Source organism: Buceros rhinoceros, unplaced genomic scaffold (assembly GCF_000710305.1).
Source record: "Buceros rhinoceros silvestris isolate BGI_N320 unplaced genomic scaffold, ASM71030v1 scaffold11304, whole genome shotgun sequence".
NCBI lineage: Eukaryota > Metazoa > Chordata > Aves > Bucerotiformes > Bucerotidae > Buceros > Buceros rhinoceros.
This window is the reverse complement of record NW_010410076.1, coordinates 46,952-65,911: the sequence shown is the minus strand read 5'-3', so window position 1 is coordinate 65,911 and position 18,960 is coordinate 46,952. Positions and strand designations below refer to the sequence as shown.

The 18,960-nt window shown below is 38.5% G+C and overlaps 1 protein-coding gene across 1 annotated transcript in view; it reads left to right on the top strand.

Moving 5' to 3' along the window:
- UPF2 (UPF2 regulator of nonsense transcripts homolog (yeast)) overlaps nucleotides 1-18,516 on the top strand; it is a 49,093-nt gene extending 30,577 nt beyond the window's left edge. Inside the window, exons 11-20 of the mRNA XM_010135467.1 lie at nucleotides 1,167-1,352; nucleotides 1,848-2,051; nucleotides 2,603-2,878; nucleotides 4,687-4,870; nucleotides 6,621-6,760; nucleotides 7,979-8,083; nucleotides 8,979-9,077; nucleotides 9,790-9,957; nucleotides 14,627-14,768; nucleotides 18,392-18,516. Coding sequence (XP_010133769.1) covers nucleotides 1,167-1,352; nucleotides 1,848-2,051; nucleotides 2,603-2,878; nucleotides 4,687-4,870; nucleotides 6,621-6,760; nucleotides 7,979-8,083; nucleotides 8,979-9,077; nucleotides 9,790-9,957; nucleotides 14,627-14,768; nucleotides 18,392-18,516 — 1,629 coding nt within the window. The remainder of the gene's footprint in view (nucleotides 1-1,166; nucleotides 1,353-1,847; nucleotides 2,052-2,602; nucleotides 2,879-4,686; nucleotides 4,871-6,620; nucleotides 6,761-7,978; nucleotides 8,084-8,978; nucleotides 9,078-9,789; nucleotides 9,958-14,626; nucleotides 14,769-18,391) is intronic.
- Nucleotides 18,517-18,960: the final 444 nt, after the last annotated feature.

The following is an 18,960-nucleotide window of genomic DNA, read 5'->3' as shown; positions in this document are numbered from 1 at the left end:
TGCCTTGTAAAAGAAACTACAGATTTTTCAAGTTCAGCGGAAGGTCCACCAGCGTGCTAAATTGTGCTGCTTCACCAATGGTCAGAGAAGGTTTAAATGTACATATGTTTTTGTCTGCGTGAATATATACAGTAATGTGTGGTGGTAAAACAGTCCTTGCAGGTTAGTTCTGTTTACCTGTTCGATGCTGTAGATTACTGTGCCGCCAATCTCTGTTAACTAATGCAGTGCAAACCAGTGTGCCACCTTCTCCTGTTGAAACCTTTTCTCGAGTGATTTAAAGAAATGGGATCATATGGTGCATGTAAACTTTTATTGCAACTTACAGAATTGCACATGCATGCACATAAATTATTCCATAATAAGATGAAGCTCATCCTCATCTGACTGTAAAAATCAGCAGATTAGAATTGTTATTTTGGTCCTTGCACAGAATTGTTATATCCAAGACATTTTTAAAACCCACAAAATAAATCTTAAAGTATGTATCTAAAATTAAGTATGGAGGAAAGATGGTATTCAGTGAGGAAAATTAGGACAATCCTGACAATTCAGCACAGTAATCAGTGTCGATGTAGTAACTTTTTTTTTTCCCGTGAAATACTACTGTATGGTGGGTACTGTTTTTCTTGCAGTCTGTTCTGCTTGGATAAACAGCAATAGTGGAGCATGTAATAAGGAAAATGCCATTGCCTAAACCATTGAAAAATTCACGTGAAACCATCAGTATAAACTCTGGAGTTGCCTACTGATCTAAAAAGCAGATTGCTGCTCTTCTGATGAGTCACTGTGCTTGCGTCAAGACATCAATGTTTCAGCTACTTTAGTTAAATAAAATGATGTTTTGAATAGAGTGGCTGATAATTTTATTAACCACTTATTGAAACAGGAACGTTGAGATTTCAAGTTCAACTTTGAATACTCCTCTGAACCCTTTTCCATCACAGGTGCACTGTTATAAAAATAGGGATTGTGAAGAATAATTGACCTTGGAAAAAGCAACACAGAACCATATATATGTTTTTTCCTTTCTTCTCTACCTGAAGCTTTAACTTAATCTTCTGCAACCTTTCATGTTTCCTTTATCCAGACGTAACCGTAAAAGCCTTTGACTTGGAAATGCAGCATGCCAAGATCTTTCACTGATGATTTGCATTTATTTCCAGGAACAAATGATGAGAAAAAAACAAGCGATGCATCTTGATGCACGCTACGTTACAATGGTAGAAAATGCCTATTACTACTGTAATCCCCCTCCAGCTGAAAAAACTGTGAAGAAGAAACGTCCTCCTTTGCAGGAATATATTCGTAAGCTTCTTTACAAGGATCTCTCCAAGGTCACCACAGAGAAGGTAAGTCCTTTTATGCAGACTGTACTGGCAGTGATGCAGTACTAAATTCCGATGGGTTTGGGGAGGGCTATAATTTTTTTAATTGCAAGGAAGAGGGCTAACTTTCGTATCCCTCATTAAGATATTTTCATTGCTTTTATTGTAATGCAGAGAAGCTCCAGTCGTGGGTCTGCATTCTCCATAACATTAAGTGCTGAACAACTAGAGAATGGAATGAGAATCTTTGTGCTAAATATCTTGTGTTCAGAGTAAGAGACAAAAGACTAACGTTAAAAACAGAGCAAGGAAATTACAGACCAGATTTGGACAGCTTGTTAGGGTTACATATAGGAAGTTTTCTGTAGCTACTGCAGATCTGGAGGGTGCTTGAAAAAGAATGAGGTTGCTTGCAGGAGCTTACAGGTATTTCATCCCAACTGTGAGATGGGGGATGACAGTGAGTATCTTGATATTTTGCCTGCTAAAATGTTAAGCTTGTCTTAAAATTTGATTTAGGTCCTGAGACAGATGCGCAAGCTGCCTTGGCAGGATGTAGAAGTAAAAGACTATGTTATATGCTGTATGATCAACATCTGGAATGTGAAATATAATAGTATTCACTGTGTAGCCAACCTCTTAGCAGGGTTGGTCCTTTACCAGGAGGATGTGGGAATTCATGTTGTGGATGGAGTGCTAGAGGATATTCGACTGGGAATGGAGGTAAACAACATTCTTGCTAAACTGTATGCATCACCTTCTGCTGAAAAGAAAACAGTAAAAGTGGCTTGCTTAAAGGAACCTTGGATTCTGGATTTGTCTGATGACTTTTCTACCTGAGTTGTTTGTTTTATGTAGGTTTATTTTAAAAACAATACCCCACAAAAACTGAACTGCAGAGATCATTAGGACAGTTGTTTTGCCCTCCTTATGATCCTGAGTGCACACAGCTTATTCCTTCATACCTGTAGTCAGATTCATGCAACTTCAAGTAACTTTGGAGACTCGTCCCTATTTTGATAGATGTTATAATTACAGGAGTTCTCTGAGCAATGAGGAAATCATCACAGATTTAAAACAGAGTGTATGCTAAATGTATTTGACCTTTAGAATAACTACTTGTTGACCAGCAGCTTTCATGCTTGCTTTTTAATTTTGTGTGATGTATGTAGCCATAAATAACCATCTTCTATTAAAAAAAGCCAGCAAACCTTTTACAAAGATTCTATTGTGTCTTCATGATAAAGTGGATTTGTTATTCTTTCTTGATACAGGTTAACCAGCCAAAGTTTAACCAACGGCGGATCAGCAGTGCCAAGTTTTTGGGGGAGCTTTACAATTACAGAATGGTAGAATCAGCTGTAATTTTTCGAACTCTGTATTCTTTTACATCGTTTGGTGTGAACCCTGATGGTAGTCCTAGTCCACTGGACCCTCCAGAGCATCTTTTCAGAATCAGACTAGTTTGTACTATCCTAGATACCTGTGGGCAGTATTTTGACAGAGGATCCAGCAAACGAAAACTCGATTGCTTCCTTGTGTATTTTCAGGTACTGTCAACTAAATTTTATTGTACATTTCTTTAACAAGCTAATCTGAGTCAGTTCTGTTAAATATTTCTCTCATTTTCTATCACTGTGCTGTTTAAAATAAAACTGCTACAGACAGGAGCCTAAAGTGATGTGTATGTTTAGTTATGCAGCTGTTACTGTTCCAACAAACTTGCAGAACACTGGGGAAGCAGTTGATTCACTGAAGGGTTTAGTTCCCCCCTTCGGGGGGTCTCAGCAAGTGGAAAAATGGGCTCACTGAATTCTTGTGAATTCAAGCAAAGGTAAGTATCAAGTCTTCCAGCTGGGATGGAACAGCTCCATGCAACACTGCTGGCTGGCACCGACTACGTAGAAAGCAGCTTTGCAGGAACAGAGCTGGGCCTCCTGCGCTGTGTGAACATGGTGTTAAGTTCTGCACTGTTAAGTGATGAAGGCCAACAGCACACTGTGTTCCATTGGCCATGGGATTGAGGGGAGTGAATTTTTTTGTCTTTTTTTCCTTTCTCTTCTGCTTGGCACGTGAGGCCACCTCTGGAGCACTGTTTCCAGTTCAGGGCTCCCTGGTAGATGAGAGGAGAGTCATCAGTAAACTGAGCTGAGTCCAGTGGAGGGTCGCCAAGATGATCAAGAGACTCTCAGTGCTCAGACTGTGGGTTTGGAGAAGAGAATGCTCATTAGGTTGTGTAGTGTTTGTAGAGAAGAAAGAGCCAGATGCTGCTCAGGCATGTGTGGTGGCAGGATGAGCAGTAGTGGTCACAAGTTGCAGCAAGGAAAGTTCTGACTCCATAGGTGTTAGTGGAGGGGGGAAAGGTTTCCTAATTGAAGTGTTTAAACACTGGAATGGATTTCTCTTCAAATGAGGAGCACTAGTCCAGGGAGTTCATGCTAAAAATTCTTTGGACTTAATTTCTTTTTCTTTCTGCTTTAGTTATGCTAAAACAAAGATACTAAAACCAAAAAATTAAGGTGCTGTGACTTATTTCAGACTTTCAAGATGCTTATCTGTCATCTGTGTATGAGATTTCAACCTAAAAGACTCTATGAATCTGTGCAAAATGATGTTTTGGTACGGTCCTATCTTTAAACCCAAAATAAACTTGTCAGTGAAGTAGACATCGTATTTTTGTTACACCTTATTTTAAAAAATGTTCCCTTTGATCATGTCACCTTTTAAGTGAAGATTCTGTTATTCATACTTCATTTCAGATGCAATTTTTGCAACACATTTGTTTTCCCGTTCTGCTGTTGGGTCCACTTAAGATCAGCATTTATTTCTTACAATTTTATTGTAAGGGATATGCACTAAGTTCTTATAAAGGAAACTGGGGAAGTCACTTCATGCTAGCTGCAGTCTTAAAACTTTTTGTGATGTTTCCCCCCTTTTCCCCATAATGTGCCTTTGGGGGAATTAATTTTCTTGAAAAGATATGGAGGAAGGAACTCAAAAGCCAGTTGTTAAGTTCTCATCTCTCATAGAAAGAATCTACCTGTAGCAGGCACTTTCTTTTCAGTTTTTTTTTCTCAGTCTTCATACTTCTAATATAATTGTAATATATATACTTCTAATATACTTCTGCTTATAATAAAGGGAGCATGTTCATAGTATTTGTGATATCCAATGTTATCAAAAAATGTTTAGTGATATTGAAATATCTAGTAGTTGTACAAAATAGGAGAGTAATGATGTGAAATCTTTTGCATTTTCTCCTGTACGAACAAACATGGCTAGGCATTACAAATACCTCAGTTAAATGGTTAATAAATGCCATTGTGCATGTAATTTATGTGAATATTTTGTGTTCTAGCGATATGTTTGGTGGAAAAAAAGTCTGGATGTTTGGACAAAAGACCACCCATTTCCTATAGACATAGACTATATGATCAGTGATACACTGGAACTGCTGAGACCAAAGATAAAGCTCTGCAATTCTCTGGAAGAAGCTATCAGACAGGTGCAAGACTTGGAAAGAGAATTCTTGATAAAGTTAGGTAAGGAAATGTGCAAGGGAATTGAGGTTGTATTGACAATTCCTATATGTCTTAAAGTTATCTTTCGTATGACGCTGCTGGTGACTATTGTTATTCTCATGGTAGGATCTTTCAGCTCTCATGATGGAAATGTTTTTGTAACTTCGCATTTCTCTGATCATAGAGATCACATAGAATCTCCATAATTCTAAAGTGATTTGAGTATTTAGAAGTCAGTATGAATACTAGTGATGCAGTAGTACTTGGAGAAGGAGAGAGTGTGTATGTGTATATATATTAGTATATGGACTAGTATAGTGCAAATGGTGAGGGAATAGTGATGAGTTTCATCAAAAAGTTTAGGAAGCACGTTCTACTACGAAAAGCAAAGAGTATGTGCACGCTCAGTTACTGCAGCCTGTTGGTTGGTGAGCGCTGATGGAAACCAGCTTGGTCATTTCGGTAGACAGGTTGCTTGCAACTGTGTGTTCCTCACCCAGTTCTGGATTTGACTGAAGCTGCTGAATCAAACTGAGCATTAGCGTAAGACTACAACAAAAGACAGACCATGATTTGCTTTTCAAGTGCTGTTGGGTACTTTGAGCCTTACGCTTCCTTTGGAATAATTTGGAACAGGCTTTACATTTCAGTAGAGGCCAGACATTTCAGTAGAGGCCAGAGGATGATTTCCTTCTCATGAAGTAGAACTTTGGTTGGATTATTAAAGGTTTCTTTCTTCTTAAAATCTGTCTGTTGGCTAGGTTGACTGCTGCCTTGTAGTTTCTGCTGAGATTTCAGTGATGTATAAATACACATCTTGCTGTGTTAAAAACCAGTTAATTTCAGGAGAAAGAAGTTGGGCTTGCAGCACGGCTTGAGAGAATAGTGGTTAGTGTGTGTCTAAAGCTACTATCATCATATTAACCTTTAGACCTTTTGTACATACCAGTTCTTAATTATTGGATACCACTGTGCTCATTTCTCATTAAATGGAGTTGTTTTCTAATCTTGCATTCTTATTTGAAGACAAGCTGGTTCATGAAAAGCTTTTATGTAAATTTTGCACTTTATAAGGGCTAACTAGAACCTTAACAGCACTTCTAGTTAGACAAGTTCAATTTTCAGGGATAATCCTTTAATCCAGTAGGATGAGTATGTATAATGGCCAGGTAAAACTGCAACTTCTGCTTTAGGCAGCTACACTTGATACCTTAAACACGACTGAAATGTCTTGAGAGGGGTGACAAGCAGGTCCGTAAGGAAAACTGCAAGAGTAACTGAAACACTGAAAGAACTGTCAGTCCTGACTGCCAGCTGGATGAGCACACTAGATAATACTTTCAGAAGAGACTCTGAGTTCTTGAAGGCTTTAGGCATCACATCCTTACAGGTTCAAGCGCAGCCCTAGAGCGTTAGGAAAGAGTCAAAGTTTATTACAGGCTGAAAATAGTTGTTTCAAAACTGTTAATCAACAGTAGTGTAGACTACTGAACTAAGACTGCAGGGACTTAATATCTTCTGGGTTCTGCTGGTTTTGTAGAGCATCTCTAATTTAGTGCTTGTGTTTCAGTGTTTGCTTCAGTAAGGTCACACCTTTAGTTTGAGGATATTTTGCAGCAGTTTGCATAGTGCAGCTTCTTGATTGCTGTGCAATGTATGTCCAGCAACAATAGGCTTTTGAAGTGATCTTCCACATACAGCTTGAGTGGTTATATGAGTTCTAATTCTGTTCTAGTTCCTTGTTCTAATTTTTTCTTTTTCCAAATTCCAGGAATTGTGAATGACAAAGATTCCAAAGATTCCATTACAGAAGGAGAGAATTTGGAAGAGGATGAAGAGGAGGAGGAAGGTGGAGCAGAGACAGAGGAACAATCTGGAAATGAAAGTGAAGTAAATGAGCCGGAAGAAGAGGTGAACTTAATTTACCTTGCCTCATATAGAAAGAAGGAGTACTCAGTATTTTGATAACTAGGCTAGATTTGATTACTAACTAGACTGAAAGTCAATATTTTGATTACTCATTACTTTCTGAGAAAGTGCTTCTGCGTCACAGAGTTAGCAGGTGAAATGTGGGTATGCACAACCCAGTCAGTACACTGGGGATATTTCCATCCCACTTCAGGATATATGGAAAACTGAATTCAGAGTGTCTGAGGGTTATTGCGGAGGAATTAAGGCAGAAACTTGAACCTGAGAACTTCGCTCAGGGTATGTGCTGCTTCTCAACCAGAAGATGCCTTCAGTTTTTTGACATGAAAACACTTTCAAATAATTTTCATTATCTGTCATAGAAGCAAATGTATTGACTAGATGTCGAAGCAGCCATGTAGGAGGAATATAGCAGGTGTCTGGAGTGTGACCGTGTAATAGTGACTGAATAAATAAATAAAAGATTTATGGAGCATAACCTTCCTTGTTTACTGTGCCAATAATATTTTGAAAAGAAATGGTGGAGCCAATAAAAAAGGTCATGTACATGGAAATTCTAACTTGTCACTATGACACAGCAAAGTTGACGTAATAATGGTAGAGTTATGAGAAAATGAGTTCATCAGGGAAATAGGAAACACTTTTTCTCCTTATGCTTGGGTTGGTTTTTTAGTAAACTTCCTTCCAGTCTGGTGCTTGTTGGCATTAAAGTTTGTGAAGTTTGGCTGGATTTGTGCCTTTACCCACAAATTAATAACATCATTAGAATCATAAATGGCTGTGGGGTGGGGAAGGGACCTCAGGAGGTCTTGTCCAACCTCCCTTACTCAAAGCAGGGTCCCCTACAGCAGGTTGCCTGAGACAGTTTCCGGTCAAGGTTTTAATATCTCCAAGGATGGAGGCTCCACAACCTTTCTGGACAGTCTGTTGGTGTTTAAACACCATCACAGTAAAGAAGGCTTTTTTCTTATGTTTAAATGAGATTTTTCAACTTGTGTCCATTGCCTCTGGGACTGTCACTGGGCACCACTGAGAAGAGTCCAATTCCCTCTTCTTTGCTCCCTCCTTTCAGGTATCGTACACATTGAGACGACAGATGGGGAAAGGGTAGGAAAGGTGCAGAAAATGTGTGTGAGGAACCAGATGCAAGTGATCTCTTTGGATTTTAAATAGTCAGAACTTATTCATTGATTCTTTCAGGAGGGCTCTGACAATGAGGAAGAAGAAGGTGAAGAGGAGGAGGAAGAAAATACTGATTATCTTACAGACTCCAATAAGGAAAATGAAACCGATGAAGAGAACACAGTATGTATTGTAGCTGTAGATAAATGAATGGACTGGTGCACATTTGGTTTTCCTTACTGAATGTTTTTTTGCCAATGCTGCTCATTACATATCTGGGAAAACATGGCAAGAACACTCCCTGCTATTCTTTCAAACATGTTTTAGAGCTTATTTTTATGTTTGCAAACTTTCATTAGTACTTTCTGAAAATATTTATGCTGTCAACTTCACTACAACATGTTTTCACAGGGCTGTGCACTTTCACGGGTAGCTAGACTGCAAAAAAATTGCATAAATGATGGTAGCAAACTGGTAGGATACAACAAGGTAAACTGGTTACACTCCACTAGATCTCAAAACTAAAAAAGGAGGAAAACCAAGAAGTGCCAAATGGCTAAAATAGAAACTCAGGACTGGCAAGTTATAACGTGTAGCCAAGGAACTCACCCAGCTGGGCCCGAATTGCAGTTACAGAGTGAGGAAAGTAACGATTGCTATAGGACCATGTGTTGCGGCACTGACTTGAAACATTTGTTGTTGTCATGTCGTGCTGTCCAAAGCAAAAGGATAGTATTTGTCTTGAAAAGACCATCTAACTTCATGGACTTAATGGAAAAATTAGTTAAATTAGGTGTGGTAGGGATAGAGACATTTCTTTTTGTTGTCGCCATATCTCAAGCGTTTACATACGCATCCGTACAGAGACACTAGTACGAGTGGCCAGGCTTCGTGATAGCTAATAACAAACATCAGAAGATACTTCTTGAAGAAAACAGTCCAGGCTGAGAACTTTCTTCTTCAACAATTAATTTTTTTAAGGCTTTAGATTATGTATGATATGGAAGCAATAAGGATCTTTTCCCACTTATTTCTAGACCGAGTATGTCCGAAACTAATGTTTTTCCCATTGCAATAGGAAGTAATGATTAAAGGAGGAGGACTTAAGCATGTCCCTTGTGCAGAAGATGAGGACTTCATTCAGGCATTGGATAAAATGATGCTGGAAAATCTTCAGGTATAAATATTTATTTTCTTAATGTGATGCACTGTATGGCTGACTGTATTTGATGATCTTTAAATAAGTGATTAATGCTTAGCTACTAAAGAATGTGGATTTTTTTCTTAGTTGTGGCCTCTTCTCTGCAATTGAGGTGTTTGGATAAGTAAATTGTAGTAAAATAGCTGTTATGTGTGTTGTTTGCCCAGTGAATATGTTACATGCTGACATATTTTACTGGGTGAATGAGTTAACAACTGCATCAGCTACTGTGCAACGCTTCTGACTTTAGACTACCCAAGCCTAGGTTTAAATATGTCTAAACTGCAGCTGCATTTAAATTTACATAACCTTTAAGTCCTTTCTTTTTTTCTAGTCATATCTGATAAATATTCAAGTATTGAGCATAGCAAGCTCTGTATGACAAATACATTAATAAGATGCTACAGAAAAATCTTGGATGTAGAATTTCCATTCTCAAGCGTGTCTAGAGTTTTTTCCTTGAAAGGTGGTTATCCAAAATTCCTTTAAAATTTGAATATTCTGTCCCTGTAACTCTCTTCTTCACAATCAAGGAAACCAAAGGAAAACATAAAAAAAGCCTAATATTTACATATCATTCTGTTTTCCTGGAAGGTTAAACCTGTTCTCAGTCATGAAAATAAGTCTGTTGCCAGACTGACTGGCATTTTCAGCATCTGATCATTTATAGAATTTACTTTTTTAATAGCAACGGAGTGGTGAATCTGTTAAAGTGCATCAGTTGGATGTCGCTATTCCTCTGCATCTCAAAAGTCAGCTCAAGAAGGGTTCCCCACTTGGAGGTGGGGAAGGAGAGTCAGAGTCTGGAGACACAATGCCATTTGTCATGTTAACACGGAAGGGCAACAAACAGCAGGTAAGAGTTTACAGAAGTTACAGATATTGTTTAAACAAGTAAAATCCTTTCACTTTCTTGAAAGTCACAGAATTTTTTATTTCTTCATCCTGGGATTTTGACAACTTAATTTGTATAAATAGGAAATACTGTATGTAATTTCTTGGAATTCTTGGTTTATGGAAATCATGTAGAGAAATTCTGTGGTTAAATTATACCATTGCAAATTAAGTTTGGTGATAGACCAGTAGGACAGTGGAATGTCTTAGATGTGTAAACAGAGTTGTGGAAGATGAATGGATGTGGTTGGTGGACTGCCACTGAGCATTGAAAGGAATAGGGGAGAAGAAATATTCTAGAATCTTCAAGATTCTACAGATCTTTTCTGAAAACACTTTCAGTTCAAATGAAGATATATGGTGTTTGCTAAATCCCTTTTCCTAAGTAACTGTCACTTGGCAGAATTTTAGGGGACTATTTCAGAATGCACCGAGTTAATCTCAGAGGAACTGAAATGGAAATCCCGTTGATGACCCAAACCCCTTGCTCCATGCAGCCAGGTTGCATATTTTTGTCGTGGCTCTTTTCTCCAGAGTATGTTTGAATTTTCCTAGGTCAGCGAATGCTTAGTACACAAATTAATATCTAACACACTCTGCATGCTGGTCTCATCATGGTTTAGGTCTTTTAAAGAAACCTTTTTATTTAGGTTGTGTAAATTGATGATGAAAGTGAGTGACTGAGTTTATGTGGAAAGGAAAATCAAGGCATTGTTTCCTTTCAGGCATGTGAATTTTTCAAGTATTGAGATCCACGTCATTACTTTAACTGAATTGTGACAGTAGTGTGACAGTTGAGCTATATAAACCTGAAGTAGAGTTTCTCTTCCTTCATGTGAAAGACACTTCAAAACTCCATGTAGAAAGTGATGCCTCTTCTCATCAGACTCTTGAACTAGTAGTGAGTGTGTGCTGTGTGAAGCGCCTGTTTTGAAAGTCTGACTGGCAGTATCTGCTTGAGTGCACACACCCATGTTTGCATTGAGTAGCAAGGATTTAACTGATTGCCTTACTACATTTGGTTATTCTGTTTTCTTGAACTTGAATGTTGTATACAAAGTTCTATGGCAGTTTTGAGTGGAGAATTTCAACTGTTGTCATTAGGCTGAGAAGGGATTGAAGAGAATTCTATTTCTAGAAAAAAGTTTCACTTTTTCAAAATAACTTACTGGGAGTATCTGTAGTTACCAAGAATTTTAGGATCTTCATATTCTGTGTGAGGGGAAAATCTTGCTGATGTGTAACCGAAGAAGAAAGCCGAACTTGTTCAGGAGGTTTCCCTGCTCCTCCCCCAATATTTGGTTTTGGGAGTAGGCTCTTCCTGCCAAAACTCCTCTCCGTGTTTCTAGAAATGTAGAAAACTTACTTTATAGACTACTTCAGTTCTTGAATCATTGAAAGGCCTCTTTGTCCCCAGTTCTGTATTCAGAAAAAAAATATGTCTTAGTAGTCAATTCTAATAGAAAAATAAGCAGGAAAGAAGAGGTGGAGTTGAAAAGAAAATAATTATTCCTTCTTGTAGTACTTTTTTGTACATCTGCATGAGCAGAATGTGCATAGAGTTTTGAAGTGACAGATGCATACTTTACTGTTAAGTTAGCTCTAAACTTCCAGATTTTTAAAGTTTGCAGACAACTTGAAAGGCTGTAAGTAACTTCTTACCTGCGCAGTCACGGGAATGATAAGCATCACCATCTCTCTCTGACATTGACCTAATCACTTGCTGTGTTAGCAGTTGTTTTGGTCTCTGTCAACAGAGAAATCTTCACTGTAACAAAGTACCAATGAAAATGGAATGTGCGGTACTTCCTTCCGGTTGTTAATGTTTGGTGGTTGAGGTTCCAGTCACCAAATACTCAGTTCACGCACTGGTGTTCAGTCAGATTTGACTGGAGCATTGACAACTAGTGTTTTGAAGCAACACGAGAACAGCTGACTGCTGTTTACCAGCAGCACACAACTGGGATTAATAGTCATTGAAGGCTGATAGTAGCAATTACACCATATTTTATCCTTTTGTGTCACACTGATTTATAGAAACAGGCAATAGCAAAGGTGTTGGGTAGACCAGGGTCCTGCAGTAGATGTCTGGGTTTTTGCACCCATCAGCTGTAGCTAACAAGTTGTATGACAAAGCTTACACTAGTGGCAGTAGAACTGGACATGGTGGTTGGAAATTGGGGTATGGCATAAAGATTTATCTACAAGCCATGGGAGAACAAGGGGAAATACCAAAATATTGCCATCATAAGAGACCAGAGCTGAGGTCTATCTAATACCATTTGATGCTTTTTGAAACTGTCCAAGAAGTTTTATGCCAGGTAGGCGTGAACTAAGCTGAGAGATTTAGAAAGGAAAAAGAAAATCACTGAGTGTCAAGAAATCTGGTTAATACCTAAGAGAAAAGATTGCCTTTAATTTGAAAGGTTTTTAGCAAGGTTCCATGAAAGACCGGCAATATCCACAGAATGGTCAAGTCTGGCTTTGAATGTCAAGTTCATCTCAGTGATGTCTTTATGAAATCCATAACTATTCTTCTGAATGATTTTTTTTACCTTTCTAGTTTGCCATTTTCTGACTGAAGTCCTTATACTCTGTTGCCATCTCACAGGTTTTATAAAAGGGTTTTGATATACCTCTTCACTATTTGCAAATTGGAAATGTTTTGTTTGCTCAATAATCATAATATCCTTTAGTAATTGTCATCAACGGTTTGATTACAGATGGCAACGATCTGATTGCCTTGAGGTGGTGACTCAGTGGTATTTTGTTAATTATTAGTCTGCTGGGTTTTGTAGCTGTTTTTTTTCATTTGTACCCTTTATATTTCACTTTCCTTTTTTCCACTTCACACGATCTGTCTGAAAGCACTTACCAATCCCTTTAAGCTGATAATTTCACAGAGCAGATAAAATACAAAGGGCACATTAAGATGAATGAGAAACTTAATGGGGAAGCTAAGGAATTACTTTTAGTGTGAAATGCTGCTAATGGGTTAGTTATTTGTGTGGTTTGCATAGAGCTCACTTGACAGTGTTTGGGAACGTGCATAGTCTATACAGCAATAAGTAACTAAAGCTTTCTTCTCTGTTGGAATTTCAAAAATGTTCATTTTTATTCTTCCCTGCACACCTTAGTAACAAGCTTGTATGATGTTCAATACAATATGCTATTACCCTCCCCTAAAATTTTTTTCCTGATTTAAATTTCCTGATTAAATTTTCCTCATCTAAATGAGTTTTAGTGGATAGAGTTTCACTGTAGCCAGCCTTTTCTCAAGTATTTGCAAGAACCTGTCTTAACGGTTTCAAAGACAGTTTTATTTTCAAATGCTGCATCTGAGCACTTGGTGTCTTCTCATCTTCTTGCTCATCCGCTACTAGCGGGTCACTACTGTCTGACAGATGCCTTGAGATTTCTTGGTAATTAGTGCATGAAATACTAGCCATGTGCACTGAGGATTTTGCTTTTACTGTGTACCTTCTCAACAGAGGTTTTGGTAGTATCTTTCTGTCTGCAGCTTTTGACAGCGTAGCAGAAAGGAACGCTTAAAATTTTGCTCTGCTTCTATTTCTGTGGAAATGGATCTCAGATGACAAGAACGAGCAGCAGGATTCAGAGTAGTTTGTGGACTATTGAGAGTGATTATCCTTAAATGCATTACCTTCCAGCATGGAAATATGTATTTAATGGACGTGGAGTTGGAGGAGGAAGTGACATTTTTCTGAATAGGTTCACAAACGTTAGCATTAAGGGATTTCTGAAAACTGTTGTTTCAGTAGCAGATAAGATTAAGAATCACTTAGCTGTTGCAGAACAGTTATAAAAAAGTTTTCAGTGGAAGTAAAAGCTTGGATTATCTGAGTCTGGGGAAAAAGCAATCATCTTCCCCTACGTCTTTGAAATACCTCCACTGTGTTCTTACCTTTGATGTAGCTTATGGCAAATCAGATAATGTGGTGAATTTGTGGCGTGGATGTTTGGATGTGGGGGAGGAGGAAAAGATTAGATTTGACTCCCCAGTTGTCTCCAGACTAGTAAGAAGCCCTGTGGAGCTAGAATCATTTGTAAAAGGAGAAACACTGGACAGGGAGTGCTAGGGGTTGTCTGAAATGCTCCCTTTATCACGTGGATAATAGTAGAAATTCTGCTCGGAGACTTCATCGCTTTGGAAGGTGGAGCTCTTTGGAGAGAGATGCAGCTTTCTGAGCCAGTTGTGGTGCTTGTAATTCACTGTGAAGGTGGTGGCTTGTATGAAAATAAGAAAATAAAGCATATAGTTACGTGTTCCTGGTAGAAGTTAATCAGTTCTGTTCCTGTAAATACTGTGTGTGATAGTCTCTTGCCATAGCAGTAAATCAGCCTTTTTGTGTGTTTTCTGTGTCTTTAGTAGGTCTGAATGTCTTGTATTTTCTCATGCCCCCTTATGTGAGTTTAAAAAACCAAGAAACCAAACAGAAAAACCCAAACAAACAAAACCACCAAACACACATCCAGTGGAAACTTCTGTACAAAATATCTCATCACAATAACCTGGAAATAACCAGAACCCTGCTGTATTTCAGATTGTTTTGCAGTTGTGGGGGTTTTTTTTCTGTGATGAGCACCTAAATACTTATTTTCATTTTCAGTTTAAGATCCTAAATGTACCAATGTCTTCCCAACTTGCTGCAAACCACTGGAACCAACAGCAAGCTGAACAGGAGGAGAGAATGAGGATGAAAAAGCTCACTTTGGATATCAATGAACGGCAAGAACAAGAGGACTACCAGGGTAAGAAAATCACCAAGTGTTTAATTTTTATTTTCAGAGGAACTTCCATGGAGCTACAGAAGATAATGTAATAATTACCAGTTCAAGTTCTGAACATTGATTTACACTTTATTGAAAACCCGTATTTTAACTTCAGTCATTCATCAGTTACTCCTTGGTCTCTGTGCTTGGAGTTTTTATAGCTCTTCCATGAAAGGGAGTTTCCAAGTGGGCCTCAAATCTCAGCACTTCCATTTATTTTAGAAAAGGGGAAGAACTGAGGTTGTTTCCTTAAAAATAAGATAACACAAAGTTAATCTGATGTTGGTAGCATTGTCACCATTACTGCAAGAAATTTGATACAAGAGGAATTAATCCTGTGCAACTTACACTCTGCTTTTAGTTATTAATAGGTATTTTAGATATTAATAATATTTAGCATCTTCATCAGTCTTGCTAAGTCTTGCGACTGCTAAGAGGTAACCTTCACCTGAGAGGCAAACTGTCACCTCAGCTTCATATTGCTAAAGGTTCTAGGAGTGATACAAACCTGGAGCGTAGGGATATATTAACAGAATGAAGGTTTCATACAGATTATATTATCTAATTTGTTTTTTAAAGATCTACATCAGGCATTTTGGAACCTAGTCAAGACTGAAGCAACCAGTTAATAGAACAGATCATACAGCCCCTGAACTGGTGAACTTGATGTGTTTGGTTGTTGGGTGGTTTGGCTTTGGGTTGTTTTTTTCAGACCGAGCTTTCCTTTTCTTACTCAGATAATAAACAAAGCCAGGCCAATAAAACCGACACTATCCAGTTCTTCTGTTAGCATTTCCATTTAATATCTCCACAGTTCTTGCTCTCTATTTTTGTAAAGATGTTGCAGTCTGGTGGTAATCACAGTGTAAGTTGTTAATTAGCAGGAAATCTCATTTAAGGTATTTAGTGAAAGGTCATTATTCATCAAGAAATGGGAAATTCAAATTAAAGCAGCTCTAATTCTAAAAACACTATGGAATTTAACACGCCTTGCAGAACTTCAATAGCACAAGAACTAAACTTGGAATTGTAAAAAGGAGCATTTTTCCAAAGTGAGTGTGTACAGAGCTCTGAAATGGTAACACAGAATAGTCTTAGTATTAAACATCATAATCAGCTTAAAAACTTCTTTTCCAAGACACTCCCCTCTTATAGAGCCCACTTGTGAAAAAGGAAGAGAAACAGTAGACTGTAGAATCAGACCTTTAAGTGGGTTTTTTTTTTCAGATTTTCTATGTATTTTTCCTCATTAGTGTATTTCCGGTATTTTTACTGGTCAGGGCATTTGGGTTTTTATGCCTTGGCATATGACTGTGGTATCTTTAAAATCAGTCTGTTTAATGTAAGATTGCATTGTGAGCAATTGTGCAGCTCATCCAAAAAAGGATCACATTGATCTTTGTCCACAAGAAGTGAGTCAGACAACTGATACCGGTTGATAACCATTAGAGACATGGGGTCTTTCTACCTTTCCTTAGATTTCCTGGGTGCTGTGTATAAAGCATTAATATAGGAGGAAAATCAACACAGAAGAAATTGTTTTGTTCATAACTGACATCTATTTTTAAAAGAGTTGTTGATTCTTCTTTTATTAACCTGGGTAATGTATACAGGAAAGCCAGACTATGAAGGACCATTTGTTGAATGAAACAGGCTGAATTACATTTCTTTTCAGAACTATTTTGTATTTAGATTTGTGCAGTGGAGAGTCAGCTTGCCTGTAACAAGCTGGAACATAGACTTTGAAAGAGCTGTTTTGGCCCTTGAAGTTACCAAGGGAGGAAGAAGTCTTAATTTCTGGAAGAATGCCTCGGGGTTGTCCTAACATCTGCACCTACAGTTAGGTTTTTTTCATCTTGCACAGGGTAGCTAGTAGATGAAAGTTCACCAGTGTACTTCAAATCAGCAGCAGATAATTAGTACTTCAATGTTTATCAGTATTACCAACATTTTTAATTTAAAGAAGCATTAGGAACTGGGTGACTCTCTAATTTAGACTAGTATTTTTTGCAGGTAGATCATTTTTCTTCACAAAAACAGGCAGGGTGACCTGCTTCCAGCCTAGCTGATGTGCTCCCTTGCCATTTCTTCCTTCTTTCTCCATTATCAACTTCTGTGTTAGTGACTTTTCACAAACCCTGATACTTTGGTTCACTGCAGTGTGGAAAACGGAAGTGACAGACATGCACGTGCTTGCTTCTACTACCTGGCTGGCAACGGACCATGATCTCTTCTTACTTTCTTCCTGGGTCTCATCCCTGCCAACAGAGATCTCTCCTAGCATACAGAATTCTTTTGGAGGATGTTATTTCCTGATGTTTACAAAAATGCACTGTCAGGGTGCTGAATGCCTGTCTTTGCCTTTCCCAGCTGTTCACAGTGGAGTATAGAGAGTGTGAATACATGGTTTCCTAAGCATTGACACCGCTATTGTGTACTAAACCATTCATAGTTCCCAGTTTGTCAAGGATTGGGTGGATAACTTACTGAAATCTTCACATGCATGTTGTAAATGGTGAGAGAATCCCATTAGTTTCCAGCTTTGCCCTGTGCAAGTCATTGTGAGACTAGAGGTTGTTTCTAGCAAGTGATGGGTATGTGTCTCCAAGGAGATTACCAGAGCTTAGAGAACCAGACAGAGCAGACTTTCAAACATAATCTGTTTAACAGCTTATTCCACTTTTCCCCTTCATTTATTCCATCTGTCTGTTTGCTGAGCAATGCAGGTTCTTGCACAGGTGGACTGTCAGAAATACTTTCCATTAGATGCACTAACATATGGGTAGAGGTTATGTGGAGGTTCCTGTGATGTATTTGAAATTATATTGGGTACTTAACGATGAACTTAGCCTAGCAAAGAGCCATTTTTATTGTGGAAAAAAACAAGAAATGAAACTTCAGAAATTTCAATGCCAAAACATGATACTCACCTAGCTAAAACTGTCTGAAAGTGGATGTCCGGGGCTGAGCAGCGTAATATAGGCCTCTTCCTGCCCCCACCTGTTTCTTTGTGCTGGTCACAAAGTGAGACACTCCATCCATGCGACAGCTGGTGTAATGTAGCTGGGTCACCCTCCCCAGGTGCCTGTCTCTGTAAAGGGATCCTATTATGGCCAGCTTAGACTGAAATACCTGCCTTCTCTGTGCCTAATTTTAGGACAGGTTTCTTGCCGAGTCTTTAATTGGCAGCAGTGCTGTCCAACTGTTACTATTTCAGGTTGTGGCCTCTCATACTGCTGTGAAGCGTTGTCCCTGATCATTGATAAAGAAACTGGTGGCTGATATGTTTAGAAAGAAAAGGTCACAGCTCTATTCTTTAAGCACCTGTGATGAAAACCATTGCTGGCAGTTCCTTCTGTAAGAACATCTGGAAATGCAAGTTGATATTACAGGGTAGTTTGGATTTGTCAAAGCTGTCTGTGTATTTTAGCAACTTTTAAAAATGGGCTGTTGAGGAAAAACTTCAGGACTGTAACTGTAAAGTATAGAAGTGGGAATAAGGTGTCTGTTGTACATCATGGCAGTGAAATGTGCTTGTGTAAATGCCTCTTTAAAAGGATGCATAGAAAATGTGTTTAACTTTCTTCTGTACGAAATTGCAGAAATGTTGCAGTCTCTGGCACAGCGTCCAGCTCCAGCAAATACTAACCGTGAACGGCGGCCTCGTTACCAGCATCCGAAGGGAGCACCTAATGCAGATCTAATCTTTAAAACTGGTGGGAGGTAGGATAATCTTCCTTTAAATGTGGTAATTCTGGTTCTGGGCAAGTAATTACCTTCATAATTGAAACAGATAATGATCTGTGTAGTGCAAGTGCATTTGTTAGTAATTTCCATCCTGTTCAAATACTGAGCAAAGTTTTGTGCTTCTAACACAATGTCTGTAAGTTGTCTTTGACTGAGGTTTGGAAGCCGGAGGGTTGTTTTTCTGTTGCGAAATGGCTGCTAGTCTGAGCCTCTCTTTTAGAGGAAAAGATGCAAGTCTGCTTTCTCAGTGAGGGAGGGGAGAAGATAATCAACAATATCTAGAGAAATTCCTGTTGTGCTGCTTCAGTTTGGTGAATTTGAGCTGTAACCCTCTATTTGAAGCCCTGAATGGAAGGAAAATGAAGTAAAGGTGGGGAGGGTGGAGGAGAACCTTTGATTTATAGCATGCAAGAGCATACCAAAA